This window comes from Salvelinus sp. IW2-2015, unplaced genomic scaffold (assembly GCF_002910315.2).
Source record: "Salvelinus sp. IW2-2015 unplaced genomic scaffold, ASM291031v2 Un_scaffold3013, whole genome shotgun sequence".
In the NCBI taxonomy this organism is placed as follows: domain Eukaryota; kingdom Metazoa; phylum Chordata; class Actinopteri; order Salmoniformes; family Salmonidae; genus Salvelinus; species Salvelinus sp. IW2-2015.
In genome coordinates, this window is record NW_019944305.1 from 61,279 (window position 1) to 77,985 (window position 16,707).

The following is a 16,707-nucleotide window of genomic DNA, read 5'->3' on the forward strand; positions in this document are numbered from 1 at the left end:
TGAATATCAGTAACTCCAGACAGGCTATACTCACCCTCATCAGCTGATATCAGTAACTCCAGACAGGCTATACTCACCCTCATCAGCTGATATCAGTAACTCCAGACAGGCTATACTCAGGAAGACTTTCTACAGACTGAGATGTTTGTCAGTTGGAGGAAAGGAAGCCACAGAATAAATTGGCGGACGATATAGGAAGAGTTACTTTTTTTTGTACCCTTTGCTTCTCACTATTCCAGAGTGTATTTAAACTGATTCTCCAAAATAAATGGAATTGGGTTGCTACATGGTTTGTCTGTATTATGCACAATAATGTGGCACAAATCAGAATTTCTGATTGGTGGTCATTAAAAATGAACTAAACAGGTTTAAATGCCGGTAAACCTCCCACTGAGCATACAGGTGAAATAACATTCAATAGGTCTTATACGGCTATGGGCTGTTCTTAGGCACTGCGGAGCGCCTGGACACAGTCCTTAGCCATATCAAACCCCCCAGAGGTGCCTGTTATTATAAACTGGTTACCAACGTAATTCGCAGTAAAAGTCTGATATCAGCCAAATCAGGGCTCGAACCACCCAGTTTAATTGTGACAAAACGATCAGTAGTGTTAATGGTGGGGTTTAACCGCAAGAGGTATGCACTCATCACAGCTTTTTAATGGGCAACATCAGTTTTATACTTGCATGGAAAATTGACAAACGTTTCTTTAAAAGGTTGGAAATGAACTGTAAAGTTGTCTAGATAAACCAAATGATTGCCTTTTATCATTTCAAAGAACATGTATTTAGAACCAAAAAAATAACAAAGTGAATGAGAAATGTATTTTTCCCCTTCTATATAAAAACAAGTTATATGCACATTTCACAACCAAGCACCATATGTCACCTACAGTAGAAAATAGCAGGGGTTTTAAAACGCGAGCTGGTTCCCCACTGTAGGCTGGGGGTTTCCTTGATGGGGAAGCTGAACACAGCCTGGGTTGTTCCTGGGAGCATTACTTCTAGACTGTTTTTTTTTTTGCAAACTGAATTTGACTAAAACAATTTCATATCAGCTGATGAGGGATGTATCGCTGCTCGTCTCCTGTTTACGCCTCCAGCTCAAAGTCAAAGTACTGGGGGTCAAAGTGATGGATCCTCGTGTAACCGTCTTCTCCTCCACTGGAATAGCTAAAGATGAGAAAGAGGTTGAGTTAAACAGAGACCCTGTTTTAGTTGTCTACAGTGAGCTGACAATGATCACCATTGTGTAATGGAAGTCACATGGCTTGCTGAGCGAGTACCACTTCCTGATTCAGCTCATACCAGAACCTCTGCCCCCCCCCAAAGGTTCTTACCAGTCGCCACAGAAAAGCTAGCTATTCAGCAGCGCATTTTAGAAGTCTGCTTCACACTTGGATGGATAATAAAGTGCTTTTTGGACCTTACCTCTTGCCGTCCGGGTGGAAAGCTACACAGTTGATGGGTCCGAAGTGACCCTTGACCCTGCCAAACTCCTCTTCGTAAGCTGCGTGGAAGAACCTGGCCTCGAACTTGCCTATCCTGGTGGAGGTGGTGGTGACCTCCATGGCCTCTTGACCTCCTCCCATCACCACCTACAACACAGGGGTTAAAGGTCAGCTCTGGGACTAGGTGGTGCTGGAGAAAATTCCGGAAAGTATTCAGACCCCTTGACACGTTGCAGCCTTAATCTAAAATGAATKAAATCTTTTTTTTTTAGCTCAATCTACACAATACCCCATAATGACAAAGCAAAAACAGGTTTAGACATTTTTGCAAATTTATTAAAAATATAAAACTGATATCACGTAAGTATTCAGACCGTTTACTCARTRCTTTGTTGAAGGGCCTTGGGTATGACGTTACAAGCTTGGCACACCTGTATTTGGGGAGTTTCTCCCATTCTTCTCTGCAGAYCCTCTCAAGCTCTGTCAGGTTGGATGGGGAGCGTCGCTGTAAAGCTATTTTCAGGTCTCTCCAGAGATGTATGATCACGTTCGGCTCTGGCTGGGCCACTCAAGGACATTGAGACTTGTTCCGAAGCCACTCCTGCGTTGTCCTGTTGGAAGGTGAACCTTCGCCCCAGTCTGAGGTCCTGAGTGCTCTGGAGCAGGTTTTCATCAAGGATCTCTACTTTCCTCCGATCCTGACTTGTCAGTTTTTGTGTCTTTTACTGAGGAGTGGCTTCCGTCTGGCCACTCTACCATAAAGGCCTGATTGGTGGAGTGCTGCAGAGATGGTGTCTTCTCGGAAGCTTCTCCCGTCTCCACAGAGGAACTCTGTCAGACTGACCATCGGGTTATTGTTTACCTCCCTGACCAAGGCCTTTCTCCCCTGATTGCTCAGTTACCATTTGAAGGATCTAAATACTTACATAAATATTAATATTTTTCTAAAACCTGTTTTGTATTGTCTGTAGATTGGAGGGTAAATAATTTATCAACGTTGGAAAAAAGTCAAGGGGTGCTGATACTTTCCGAAAGCAAACTGGCTCTCAAGTGACTGAGGGGTGTCGTACGTTGGTCCATGATGGGGGAGATGGCAGCAGAGTTGACAGGTCCTCTTGTTTGAAGGAACTTGAATGTGATCTAAAGTTGTAGAATCAAACAGCTGTGAGGTAGACAGACAGAGGAGGACTATATTAGTACAGACGCACAACTGTACCCTAGAGAGAGACGACAGAGGTAGTAGCAGACAGCCAACGTACCCTAGAGAAGAGAGACGGGAAGAGTGTAGACAGACAGACAACTGTACCCTAGAGAGGAGCACGAGAGTAGACAGACAGCCAACTGTACGTAGAGAGAGAGACGAGAGGTAGCAGACAGCACACTGTACCTAGAGAGAGAGACAAGAGGTGACCAGCACAGCAACTGTACCAGAGAAGAGACAGAGAGGTAGACAAGACAGCCACTGTACCTAGAGAGAGGACAAAGCGGTTAGACAGACAGCCAACTGTACCCTAGACATCTGTGAAGTGCCCACTCTGCTTATTACCGTTAGGCATTGTTTTTGGCGATGAGGGGTGAGAAGACAAGGACAGCAATGGAGTAATATATGAGCACAAAACAGATCTGGGACCCGAGTATCCCTCAGTACCTTAGAGGAGCAGTCTTTAGAGGCTGTGATGACCATGGTCAGATCAACAGAGGTCTGGATGTCGTTGATCTGTTTGTTGTGCTCCTTCACTTTCTTCAGCACCCTCTTCCAAGACATGATCACATCCATGTATAATGTTTAAAAGTCTACAGTCTCTATCTCGCCTCGTTCTAACTGTGGCTCTGTGTGTGCTCACGGGCTTGTGGATCGTACCGGTGTGTGATAATTGCGTCGGGGGTGTGTGTGTGCTGTGTGTCGGGGGGGGTCGTGTTGTGGTGTGTGGTTGGGGGGGTGTGCATGTGTGTGTCCCCGGCTGCGGAGGTAGTACCTTGCGCGCTACAACTGGTTAGATCTCCCGTTCTCGTGATCAGCGTCATAACCAAACTCCTCCCAGCAGGCCCCCAAACAGCCCAGCTGGGATCTCAGACTTCAGCCAACGGGCACACGTCATGGTACGGCTGGTTGTCCTCTACACAGACAGACAGGGTGTCAACTGTTTGCTGATGATCTGGTGCTTCTGTCTCAGACCAAGGAGGGGCTACAGCAACACCTAGATCTTCTGTCAGACCTGGGCCCTGACAGTAAATCTCAGTAAGACCAAAATAATGGTGTTCCAAGAAAGGTCCAGTCGCCAGGACCACAAATACAAATTCCATCTAGACACCGTTGTCCTAGAGCACACAAAAAAACGATACATACCTTGGCCTAAACATCAGCGCCACAGGTAACTTCTACAAAACTGTGAACGATCTGAGAGACAAGGCAAGAAGGGCACAACTACTGCCATCAAAAGGAACAAATTTCGACATACCAATTAGGATCTGGCTAAAATACTTGAATCAGTTATAGAACACATTATCCTTTATGATTGTGAGGTCTGGGGTCCTCTCACCAACCAAGAATTCACAAAATGTGAGAAACACCAAATAATGCATGCAGAGCAGAATTAGGCCAATACTCGCTAATTATCAAATCCAGAAAAGAGCCGTTAAATTCTACAACCAGCTAAAAGGAAGCAATTCCCAAACCTTCCATAACAAAGCCATCACTTACAGAGAGATTAACCTGGAGAAGAGCCCCCTAAGCAAGCTGGTCCTGGGGCTCTGTTCACAATCACAAACAGACCCCACAGAGCCCCAGGACAGCAACACAATTAGACCCAAGCAAATCATGAGAAAACAAAAAGATAATTACTTGACACATTGGAAAGAATTTACAAAAAAACTATAATGTTATTTGGCCCTTAACAGAGAGTACACAGTGGCAGAATACCTGACCACTGTGACTGACCCAAACTTAAGGAAAGCTTTGACTATGTACAGACTCAGTGAGCATAGCCTTGCTATTGAGAAAGGCAGACCTGGCTCTCAAGAGAAGACAGGCTATGTGCTCACAAAATGAGGGGAACTGAGCTCATTGAATTGAAAGGGGTAGGGGGATAGGTAGAGGGGGGATGGGTAGAGGGAGAGAGCGGTACGGGGAGAAAACATCCTCAGACAACTGATGGCTGTGAAACCAGATATATACATTCTGATCTGAAGGATTGGCATAAACAATACAGCTGACGCTCCAGAAAGACCCTTAGAAGGCAAGGCTGCTTTCCCCTTCATCTGCAAACAGCAGTTTCTATCCCTTCAGTTGTGAAACCAATACGGTTAAGGTAGGGCAGGGCTATTCAACTCATACCCCACGAGGTCCAGGAGCCTGCTGGGTTTTCAGAGCAAACTAGAATGCTATTTGGCCCTAAAACAGAGAGTACACAGTGRCAGAATACCTGACCACTGTGACTGAACCAAAGTTAAGGAAAKCTTTGACTATGTACCGACTCAGTGAGCATAGCCTTGCTATTGAGAAAGGCCGCCTCTCTCATCTCCTCATTGGTTTTTAGGAGCATATACCCATGTGGGTGATTGAAAGATGAACTGAGGTCCACACTCCAGTCCAGTTGGTGGACCTTTAAAGTTGGTGGCCAACCGCCATATAAAGTCCATAGAAGAAGAAGAAGCCTGAGGAGAGATTACTAGAAACTAACTCAGTTGACCCTTTTATCTGTGGATTAATTGTCAGAGTAGAGGACCTTGTGCATTTCAGGTAAAATAACAACCCAATGTTTATATCCCAGGACAAATTAGTTAGCAACAGCAAGCTAGCTAGCTAGCTAAATTGCCATAAATGTTTAATGCTTTTCGACCTGTTGGTTTTGATATTTCAACCTGTGTGTCCTGAATGGCGTCTGGTGTGGTCAGCATGTCAGACATCCACATGGTTGGATACAGTAACAGACCCACGAGTGAAAGAGGCCATCTAGGGGTTGTTTTGAGACTAATCAGAAGTGTACACTACTACTACTCAGAAGTGTACACTAGTACTAATCAGAAGTGTACAGTGCTTACCGATCTGCTGGGGGTCGCGGAGGTCAAAGTAGTTGAGGAAACACTGGTAGCCCATCTGCTTGTCTGTAGAGAACATGATGATGTTGCATCGAGTCAAAGGTCTCACAGCGGCTGGTGTTAGCATGGTAGCTGTTTACTGGGAGAGAGAGGGAGAAGGGAGTGGCATTAATACACACCACATGTAACAGTAGACGTCCTCGCCGATCGGGCGGAACCAGGACTCTGCACGATCAAACACTGACCCCGAAGCGTCGGTCTACCCATCCTGCACAAAAGCGCGGCCCTTGCAGACGGAAGGTGCAACCATACTTTCTAGGTTTCCGAGCCAGTGATCCGTGACGACTGCTATTGGAAACGCTCAGTAGCGTCGTACCTCGTACTAGCTAGATTTCACATCCGTTACCACACACACCACGCGTATATGACGCTAAACACACAAACCATCACACTACGTAACAAGTCTTAGCTCTTCTCCATCTCTGTTTTTTCACTCCACACCGTCCCGTGCTCACAAGTCCACACAGCTCTGAACAGCATGTTGTCTGCTGACCCCTGTAGGCACACGTTCTTTGGTGTCCCCTGAACGGACGCGTTTAAGGACATCACTCACCACCGTAAACTCATGTTGCCCATGAAGACCTTTAGGGTTGCAAGCAGGACCTTGACCCCAGGCATGACCTACCTCGTGACGCACAGTCATGACTACCCTGTGACCCCAGACTACTTACCCTGTTGACCCAGACCTGACTACCCCGTGACCCAGCGATGACTGGCCGTGACCAGATGACTGCCCTGTGACCCAAGATCGAACCTACCCTGTGACAGATGACACTGCCCCCTGTGACAAACGCTACACCCGTGACCCAGGATGACCATGCCCCTGTGACCCCAGCATGACTACCCCTGTTAACACAGCTACTTCCTGTTCAACCTGCACTCCCCTGTGGAACCAGGTGACCCTACCCCTGTGAACCAAGACTGCTACCCCTGTGAACCAGATGACCTACCCTGTGAACCCGATGATCACTACCCCCTGTAACCAGATGACCTACCCCCTGTGCTAAACCCAGATGACTACCTGAAACCGATGACTCCTTGTACTAACAGATGACCTACCCGATTGATGCCAAACTCATGAACTATAGAAGGTACATGACAGTGCATTAGACCCTTGACTTGCTCCAGTTTTTACGTACAGCTTATCTACAAATGGATAACTAAATCTTTTTTCCCTCAGTTAGCACACAACAAGCCATATGAGACATAGCGTAGAAAGTGGTGTAGGTGTAGGATTATATTTAAAACTTATTTACATAGTATTTCAGACCCTTTGCCTATGAGACCCGAAATTGAGCTCAGGTGCATCCTGGTTTACATTGATCATCCTTGAGATGTTTCTACTTATTTTTAAGAGTCCACTCGAAGGTAAATTCAATTGTTGGACATGATTCTGAAAAGCACACACTGTCTATATAAGGTCCCACAGTTGACAGTGCATGTCAGAGCAAAAACCAAGCCAGGAGGTCGAAGGAATTGTCCGTAGAGCTCCGAGACAGGATTGTGTAGAAGCACAGATCTGGGGAAGGATACCAAAACATTTCTGCAGCATCGAAGGTCCCCAAGAACACAGTGGGATCCATCATTCTTAAATGGAAGAAGGGCCTTGGTCAGGGAGTTGACCACGAACCCGAAGGTCACTCTGACAGAACTCCAGAGTTCCTCAGTGGCGATGGGAGAACTTTCCAGAAGGACAACCATCTCTGCAGCACTCCACCAGAGWGGCCAGACGGAAGCCACTCCTCAGTAAAAGGCACATGACAGCCGGCTTGGAGTTTGCCAAAAGGCACCTAAAGGACTCTCAGACCATGAGAAACAAGGTTCTCTGGTCTGATGAAATCAAGATTGAATTATTTTGCCTGAATGCCAAGCGTCACATCTGGAGGAATCCTGGCACCATCCCTACGGTGAAGTATGGTGGTGACAGCATCATACTGTGGCGATGTTTTCCAGCGGCAGGGACTGGGACACTAGTCAGGATCGAGGGAAAGATGAACGGAGCAAAGTACAGAGATATCCTTGATGAAAACCTGCTCCAGAGCCCTCAGACTGGGGCGAAGGTTCACCTTTCAACAGAAAATAATGGGAGAGACTCTCCAAATACAGGTGTGCCAAGCTTGTAGCATCATACCGAAGAAGACTCGAGGCTGTAATCGTTGGCAAAGGTGCTTCAACAAAGTACTGAGTAAAGGGTCTGAATACTTATGTAAATGTGATATTTACGTTTTTTTAAAATGTTTTAATACATTTGCAAAATGTTCTAAAAACCTATTTTTGGTTTGTCATTATGGGGTATTGTGTGTAGATTGGTGAGGGGGGAAAAACGATATAAAATGTTAAAGCTTTATTTTAAAATGTAACAATAAGTGAAGGGTTCTGAACACTTTCCAAATGCACTGTACATGTACAGACGTGAACGTATAACATACAGATTATATTGTGGTAAATTGCACTGTTTGATGACTAATGTAAAGGATACAGTCACAATCCACACACCACAAAGCTCCAGTATGTCCATTGTACGTGCCGAGTCGCTCCCCGTTCACAGAGTACCACACGTTCGCTACCTTTGAACAAAAATGACACAAACTAAGATTCAGTTGTCAGATTTAGACAATCCCTCATTCTGACAAACAAGGAGTGAATTAGGAATTAAATGAATGGCGGGTGAGAGACGATATACTAGTATCTCAATATTTGTTCCATGGCAAAAATGAAAACACAATGCAGAGCAAACTCTTTGGTCCTTTAAAAACGTTTTGTATGTAAAATATTGTCCGCTATAGCTTGGGAAAAAATAAATACGTGACAACATAAATGTTTCCAACATTAGGACTGTTTCCCTAAAGAAGTTAATTCCGCTTTGTGTTTTGTTTCCTTGCCACGAACGAGAATGGCAATACTGGTATGGTCCCCATGAGTGACAGGTCTTGTTTCTATGTACATGGCATTCTTCCGTGTATCATTTCTCACCGTGTCTTTGGCAACAGAGAAGATCAGGTCTCCCTCTCGGTTGTATTTGATCTGTGTGATAGACCTCTCATGGCCCTGTAGCAAGATGGGTTTCTGCAGGACACAAGAACAATGGTTAACAGCCAGACAATTCCTTGCCACCTGCCTAGCCAGAATAGATTCCAACCATATGCTATATGCCTATGCTAGCAGTAGCCATTATGGAATGGCAGGTCTAGTTGAACAACAAAAAGGAGCTTATTGGCTGTAGCAGTCGCTCAATCTTCTCAGTGTAACAGTTAGGATAATGGGACAACTCGGAGCACAACGCATTAATCATCCCTGGGTTGAGGTACGTTTTCTGAGCCATATCCGGCTCCGCGGCGTCTTAATCTAAACAAAAATGTTATCCGACCCCAGTGCAGCTGTACAAAAGCAGTGGTGTAAASTACTTAAGCAAAAATACTTTAAAGTACTACTTAAGTAGTTTTTGGGGGGTTAATTTACTATTTATATTTTTGGCTATTTTTATTTTACTACATTCCCAAAGAAAATTATACATTTTCCCTGACACCCAAAAGTACTTGTTACATTTGGACAGGACAATTGTCCAATTCACACACTTATCAAGAGAACATCCCTGGTCATATCTACTGCCTCTGATCTGGCAGGCTCACTAAACACAAATGCTTCGTTTGTATATTATGTCTGAGGGTTGGAGTGTGCCCCTGGCTATCTGTCAATATATTAAAAAAAGACAATTGTGCTGTCTGGTTTGCTTAATATAAGTAACTTGAAAATACATTTTTAGTTTTGATACTTAAGTACATTTTAGCAATTCCATTTACTTCTGATAAGTTGCTAAGTAACTAGCAAACTAACTATTAAACAACAAAATGACGTGTGTTTAAGGTGGCTATCGCTTATGATTAGTTCGTTTCCAATACCTTTATGTGCCCATAGTGTCAAAATCTAAACCAAACATCTTGTAAGGTAACGGAATAATTGCAAGGCGCCATCATATGGGAGTCACTGGCTCATTGGCTAACTACACTGAAAACAAATATAAACGCAACTTGTAAAGTGTTGGTCCCATGTATCMTGAGCTGAAATAAAAGATACCAGAAATATTCCAAAAGGTTCTTTCTATAAAATGTTGTGCACAAGTTTGTTTACATCCCTGTTAGTGTGCAGAGCGCAGTAAAATCTTTGAAATTGTTGCGTTTATATTTTTGTTCAGTATWMATGGTTATCAAACACTTTAGCTAGAAATGTGAACAATAAACATTAGGGATATCTAGTTTCATCATTGTTACGAAGAGGTGTCACAGTACTTATTTAAGTGCTTTCCAGGGACAGCTTGAACATTATGCTACAGACATCAATGYGTCACACTTTTATGGTAACGGTAACTAGTTATCTCCGTGGCTAGCTGGTTAGCATAAAACACTGACATTGTACAGAAAATCCTAGCTACGTTTGGCACTTTGATGGGTGGCTACTGAAATTGAAACAGTTGAAATCTGATATACTCACCATCGCCAAAGCTTTACCCTTGTCGCTTTATCCGTTGTAATCGTTATTTCTCCCCAAAACGAGAAAATACGAGGACTCGTGATGCGCGACACCAGGGCGAAAGCGGAAAAGGAATGATCGTACTTCCGGTGAAACCAGTGACCGCATGAACGTTCTAAAAGGCGCATTTTTCGCTGAGTAAGTGGGCAGTCACTAGACTAAATTAATAATGGCATGTGATAAACCTTCACAATATTCACAGGACAGGTATTTGAAAAAGTTGTACAGTGGTAGCCAGGTGAAGTGTAAAGTTATTCAAAGTCAATGGTGAAATGTGAAATGTCTCAGTAATTGCAGCAAATATTTTAAATCACTCACCCCTAAATCAAAATCCCAGAGAGCTAAATAGCAGCTTTCGATAGGGTGTCAAAAATAAAAGACCCGTTACGAATTCACATAACAGATACATATTTTAATGAGCAAGTAATTAAGTACACAGGATAAGACAAAAGTATAGGAAAATAGAAACACAACTATTGATCAACATGGCTGAATCTCTAAAAACCAGCGAGGATCAAGATACAGTGAGTCAGTCTTAGGAGACAAAGGAAATAAGTGTTGTCTTGTGATTAAACTGTGTGATTATGAAAGAAATAAGATAGAAGACGAATATTGCATTCCTCAAACTGCAGCCCCCGGACCCTGACCCGGACCAATGCTACAATCTGAAACTTGGGAGACACAGCAAGTGTACACGACAGAAAGACAATTTATGCAGACTTTCATTGAAATAATCGTACCTATTCTTCCTCTGACATAACTCTTGATAGTGAAAATAAACTTCCCGTTCAACAAGTGTACAGAACAGAAAATATGTCTTCCTTTTTTAAAACAGTATGGGTAACACACTGACTGGCACCAGAGTCATAACCATGTCAACTTGAACACTACACGGTTTATATAGGAGAAGGTAGACACTGCCACTAACCACTGATACAGKGTCAGTTGTTTCACCTTCCCAATGGTCAGGGTTAGGAATGGACTAGAGTAATCTGATCCTAGATCTGTGGTTAGGAATGGACTAGAGTAATCTGATCCTAGATCTGTGGTTAGGAATGGACTAGAGTAATCTGATCCTAGATCTGTGGTTAGGAATGGGACAAGAGTAAATCTAATCCTAGATCTGTGGGTTAGGGAATTGGCTAAAGTAATCTGATCCTAGATCTGTGGTTAGGAATGGGCTAGAGTAATCTGATCCTAGATCTGTGGTTAGGAATGGGCTAGAGTAATCTGATCCTAGATCTGTGGTTCAGGTCAACTGAGTGTTTACGTCTGGGGGTGTATTCATTCGTGTACACCTTCACAAACCCTTTTACAACCGAAAACAAGTTTCTATTGGATGAATTCAGGTAGTTCCCTCCCGGTTACATTCTGTTTCCTAATCCTAACGTTTGGTTATTAGTGAATACACCCCAGGACAGTATGTGAGGACTGGAGTGGATAATACATTCTCAGTTATTAAGTTCTTGTCAAATCAAACTGCCACAAAATTAAATAGCGAGGCTGGGGTTGCATAGAAATATCAGTTACAATATCAGTATTACTGCACCTGATTAACAAATCGAACTATCCGAGTTGTGATTCAACAATCTTGCTAGGATACGTTTACTCACCCACACACAGGAATGAAATGATTGGTAGCCACCTTGGTCAGTACATTTCATTATCTGTTTCAGTGGTTATGGAATCTTACATCTTAAACATATACATGGTCATGATAGCAAGGAAAGGCAGCATGAAAAAACATTCCATCGGATCAAATGTTGTAAAATGACATTTGAAAATATATATAGTGGAATGGATACATGCATATTGTGGGAATGAGGTGTTAAAATAACATATGAAAAACAGTCTACAAACTCTGCTGTGTAACATGATATAAAGAAACAAACCAAAACACAAGGCTATTCTTGGGGTGTATTCAGTAGTGCACACCGTAGTGAAACATTTTGCAACAGAAAATACGTTTCTTATTGAAACAAGTTCAGTTTAGTCCCTTCCCTGTTGGTTCCTAGAGATTACACACCCCTGGTTTGAGAGTACTTTGTGTGGATCCACCGATTGTGCAAGATTCCTAAAGAATACGTACATAATCCACTAACGCTCTGGACCTCTGGTTCTGGGATAAACAACGATATCTACAACAGAATGAATCCATTAACACTCCGGATCTCTGGTTCTGGGATAAACAACRATATCTACAACAGAATGAATCCATTAAYACTCTGGAYCTCTGGTTCTGGGATAAACAAYGATATYTACAACAAAWTGAAAGAAAGTGACATCCCCAACCTAGAGATATACACACTGATCTCTGAACTGAAAAGGTGATCCCTACATGCTCTGGGTTGAAGTCTAACTGTGGCCAGACATCTGCAGCTTCACTGTCTCTCTATATGACAGACACTAACACATAAAAGAAAGACAGATGGAGACACGCACACACCTACTAAATACTCTTCTGGTCCAACATCTAGGGTTCTGGTGAAATATAGGGCACTATATAGGGTGCCAATTGTGGCGCAGCCTATTCCCATATGGTTCTGGTGAAATATAGGGCACTATATAGGGTGCCAATTGTGACGCAACCTATTCCCATATGGTTCTGGTGAAATATAGGGCACTATGTAGGGAATAGGGTGCCAATTGTGACGCATCCTATTCCCATATGGTTCTGGTGAAATATAGGGCACTATGTAGGGAATCGGGTGCCAATTGTGACGCAGCCTATTCCCATATGGTTCTGGTGAAATATAGGGCACTATTTAGGGAATAGGGTGCCAACGCATCCCATTCCCATATGGTTCTGGTGAAATATAGGGCACTATGTAGGGAATAGGGTGCCATTTGGGGCGCAGTATTTTCTTTAGCTTGTGATTTACATGAACATTGTGTACAGGAGTTCTCAAAGGAACGGACAAAAGACCAAAACCAAAACGCAGGAGAAGAACCTTCAAGGCGGCACAATCTTCCCTGACTGACCTCACCTTCAACTCTCCAGGGGAGAACCAGAGTTAGTAGAAGCTGCTACCTGACTGCAGATCCAGGATCAGATTTTCTTGCACCGCCCTATTGACTTTTAAGTTAGGCTGGACCAAATAGAAGCTGATCCTAGATCTGTGGTTAGGGGACAACTTCATCTTATTCTTGAGGGAATTACACAGAACCACACTCTTAACGCCTACGTTAGTAGTGGCTTGGCTTGCAGGCTGGTAGTTGGTTGGTGAAGAGGAGAGTGTGAGCGTTGTTGCCCAGGCGAGAGGTTTCATTCCTCTGCACAGGCCTGGTTCTCAGTGTCCAACTCTGGGCTGAAGTGGCAGCAGGGTGTGGGGGAACTAGGGGTGGTGGTGTCGGGGTCTAGGCTGGGCACCTGGGAGTCTATGGGGGGGAGGGAGGTGGATTCATCTCCTGRGTTGGTGTCGTCCTCGGGGCCGGCGCTCAGGCCCTGGACCTTCTTGCTGAGTTCGTTGCGTTCGTTCTGTAACGCCCGACAAAGCTTCTCCAGCCTCCCTACCTTCCCCTGGAGGCCTTCAAACTCACGCTCCTGCACAGTTTTCTAGGGAACACACACACAGAGTCAGTCACAGACACCTTGCCATTTTCACAACAAAACAAAAATGCACACTCACACTAATCCAAAAGTCCCATTCAGTGATTTAAATCCTGAGTGCAGCCTACCTCAGCCATGTTCATTGGTTTAAATCCTGAGTCCAGCCTACCTCCTCAGCCATGTTCATTGATTTAAATCCTGAGTTCAGCMTACCTCCTCAGCCAAGTTCATTTATTTAAATCCTGTGTCCAGCCTACCTCCTCAGCCACGTTCATTATTACCAAAGGTAGTGAGCTACAGGTTTAGTCTACTAAGCGAGAACGCTTCTTGCCCGAACATGAGTGCCGCGTAGACGGTAGTAGGCGCGAGTGCATTGACGAGCAAGGAAACGTGCGTTTCAGTGGGCGTCGCTGCGTGGATGGAAACGGACATGGCCCGAGAGCTGTTTTGCTAAATACAGACCTTCAGAAAGTGATGTTACACTGTTAACCTCTCTGGATAGCGGGAGCTAGCGTCCCAACAGCCTGTTAAAATGTAGAGCGCCAGATTCAAAAAAAAATCTATAAAATCAAACTTTATTAAATTACACATATAGATACCAAATTAAAGCTACACTCGTTGTGACTCAGCCAACATGTCAGATTTCAAAAAGGCTTTTCGGCGAAAGCATAAGATGCTATTTCTGATGATAGTACAGAAGCTACACTCTCTTTTTTGACAATTTCACCATGCGGCGGCTACTCAAAACGCAGAAATAAATATAACATGCATTACCTTTGACGAGATTCTTTTGTTGGCACTCCAATATGTCCATAAACATCACAAATGGTCCTTTAGTTCGATTAATTCCGCCATATATATCCAAATTGTCCATTTATTTGGCGCCGTTGTACCAGGAAAAACAGCGTTCAATTTGCGCAAAATCACGACAAAATATAAAAAAATACCTCTAAACTTTGCCAAAACATTCAAAGTACTTTTTGTAATACACTTAAGTTATTTGTAAACGTAATAATCGATCAAATTGAAGACTGGTCAATCTGTTTTCATACAGGATATCAACAAACTCACAGGTACTTTTCAAGTCTTGCTCAACTCTCAAACATAAACAAACGAAGTCACTCCACTTCCGGGTCAATATCTTTCTCTGTTAACTAAGGCAAAAACCTAACCTTTTTCGATACAATGGGACATCCAGTGGAAGCGTAGGACCTAACACGTGTATACTGATTAGAATTCTGGTTTGCCCATAATACAAACCATTGAACATACAGGAACTTAAAAAATAAAAAAGTTAGTCCTCAGGGTTTTGACTGCTATATAAGTTCTGTTATACTTACAGATATGATTCAAACAGTTTTAGAAACTTCGGAGTGTTTCCTATCCAATCTACTAATAATATGCATATTCTTATATTCTGGGGATGAGTAGCACGAAGTTGAATTTGCGCAGCTATTTTTCCCTAAGTGAAAATCCTGCACCCTATCCTCAGAAGTTAGAAGAATAGCAGGCTTATGTTAATGAATCAGTCCTATTCTGGAGTTCAACAGTAGGCTGCTAATGTGTCATATAATATCAGGTCACGATGACGACAAGGCATGTTGAATGAATGGTAGCCTGGAGGTCAGGTCCGGGTGGATTGAGGTCAGGTCCCCGCGTGGATGAGGTCGGGCCCGGGTGGATGAGGTCGGGCCCGGGTGGATGAGGTCAAGGATTTGTGCAGTGTGGGTGTTGCACGTGCACCGCTGGGGGGCTGGGGGGGGGGGTGCCGCTGCCGCGCTGAAGTGGTACTCATAAAAATGATTCCCGGGTTGGCTAGGTCTGTGTGTCTCTTGGTTGTGGTCTGTGACCTGTGTGTGTCCGTAGATGACGAAGAAGATCAAGAAGCTGGAGAAGGGACGACGCATGTATCGCTCCAGGTGGGAGAGCAGCAACAAGGCCTGCTGAACATGGCTGAGGAGGTAGGCTGAACACAGGACTTAAATCAATGAACGTGGCTGAGGAGGTAGGCTGGACTCAGGATTTAAATCAATGAACGTGGCTGAGGAGGTAGGCTGAACACAGGACTTAAATCAATGAACGTGGCTGAGGAGGTAGGCTGGACTCAGGATTTAAATCAATGAACGTGGCTGAGGAGGTAGGCTGAACACAGGACTTAAATCAATGAACGTGGCTGAGGAGGTAGGCTGAACACAGGACTTAAATCAATGAACGTGGCTGAGGAGGTAGGCTGAACACAGGACTTAAATCAATGAACGTGGCTGAGGAGGTAGGCTGGACTCAGGACTTAAATCAATGAACGTGGCTGAGGAGGTAGGCTGGACTCAGGATTTAAATAAATGAACGTGGCTGAGGAGGTAGGCTGGACTCAGGATTTAAATAAATGAACGTGGCTGAGGAGGTAGGCTGAACACAGGACTTAATCAATGAACGTGGCTGAGGAGGTAGGCTGGACTCAGGATTTAAATCAATGAACGTGGCTGAGGAGGTAGGCTGAACACAGGACTTAAATCAATGAACGTGGCTGAGGAGGTAGGCTGAACACAGGACTTAAATCAATGAACGTGGCTGAGGAGGTAGGCTGGACTCAGGACTTAAATCAATGAACGTGGCTGGGAGGTAGGCTGAACACAGGACTTAAATCAATGAACGTGGCTGAGGAGGTAGGCTGGACTCAGGACTTAAATCAATGAACGTGGCTGAGGAGGTAGGCTGGACTCAGGATTTAATAAATGAACGTGGCTGAGGAGGTAGGCTGGACTCAGGATTTAATTAAATGAACGTGGCTGAGAGGTAGGCTGAACACAGGACTTAAATCAATGAACGTGGCTGAGGAGGTAGGCTGGACTCAGGATTTAAATAAATGAACGTGGCTAAGGAGGTAGGCTGGACTCAGGACTTAAATCAATGAACGTGGCTGAGGAGGTAGGCTGGACTCAGGATTTAAATAAATGAACGTGGCTAAGGAGGTAGGCTGGACTCAGGACTTAAATCAATGAACGTGGCTGAGGAGGTAGGCTGGACTCAGGATTTAAATTAAATGAACGTGGCTGAGGAGGTAGGCTGGACACAGGATTTAAAT

General features: G+C 44.1%; 2 protein-coding genes, 1 long non-coding RNA gene and 1 pseudogene across 3 annotated transcripts in view; 1 reads left to right on the forward strand and 3 right to left on the reverse strand.

Annotated features, from left to right (window-relative positions):
* The window catches only part of LOC112075173 (eukaryotic translation initiation factor 3 subunit I), a 6,565-nt gene extending 6,373 nt beyond the window's left edge, over positions 1-192 (forward strand). The window contains exon 4 of the mRNA XM_024142201.2: positions 106-192. The gene's annotated coding sequence lies outside the window, so the exon portion shown is untranslated. The remainder of the gene's footprint in view (positions 1-105) is intronic.
* An 864-nt stretch (positions 193-1,056) lies between these two features.
* LOC112075171 (eukaryotic translation initiation factor 3 subunit I-like) lies at positions 1,057-3,227 on the reverse strand (annotated as a pseudogene).
* A 4,815-nt stretch (positions 3,228-8,042) lies between these two features.
* Positions 8,043-10,151, reverse strand: LOC139022535 (uncharacterized). The gene is made up of 3 exons (XR_011477261.1): positions 10,037-10,151; positions 8,522-8,614; positions 8,043-8,115 (listed from the first exon to the last, which is right to left on the reverse strand). It is a non-coding gene; the product is annotated as an uncharacterized lncRNA (long non-coding RNA).
* Positions 10,152-11,720: 1,569 nt separating this feature from the next.
* Positions 11,721-13,830, reverse strand: LOC112075168 (alpha-taxilin). Its single transcript, XM_024142198.2, has 2 exons — positions 13,795-13,830; positions 11,721-13,631 (listed from the first exon to the last, which is right to left on the reverse strand). Exons 1-2 carry the CDS (start codon positions 13,810-13,812, stop codon positions 13,341-13,343), a joined length of 309 nt encoding a protein of 102 aa, XP_023997966.2. The 5' UTR covers positions 13,813-13,830; the 3' UTR covers positions 11,721-13,340.
* Positions 13,831-16,707: the final 2,877 nt, after the last annotated feature.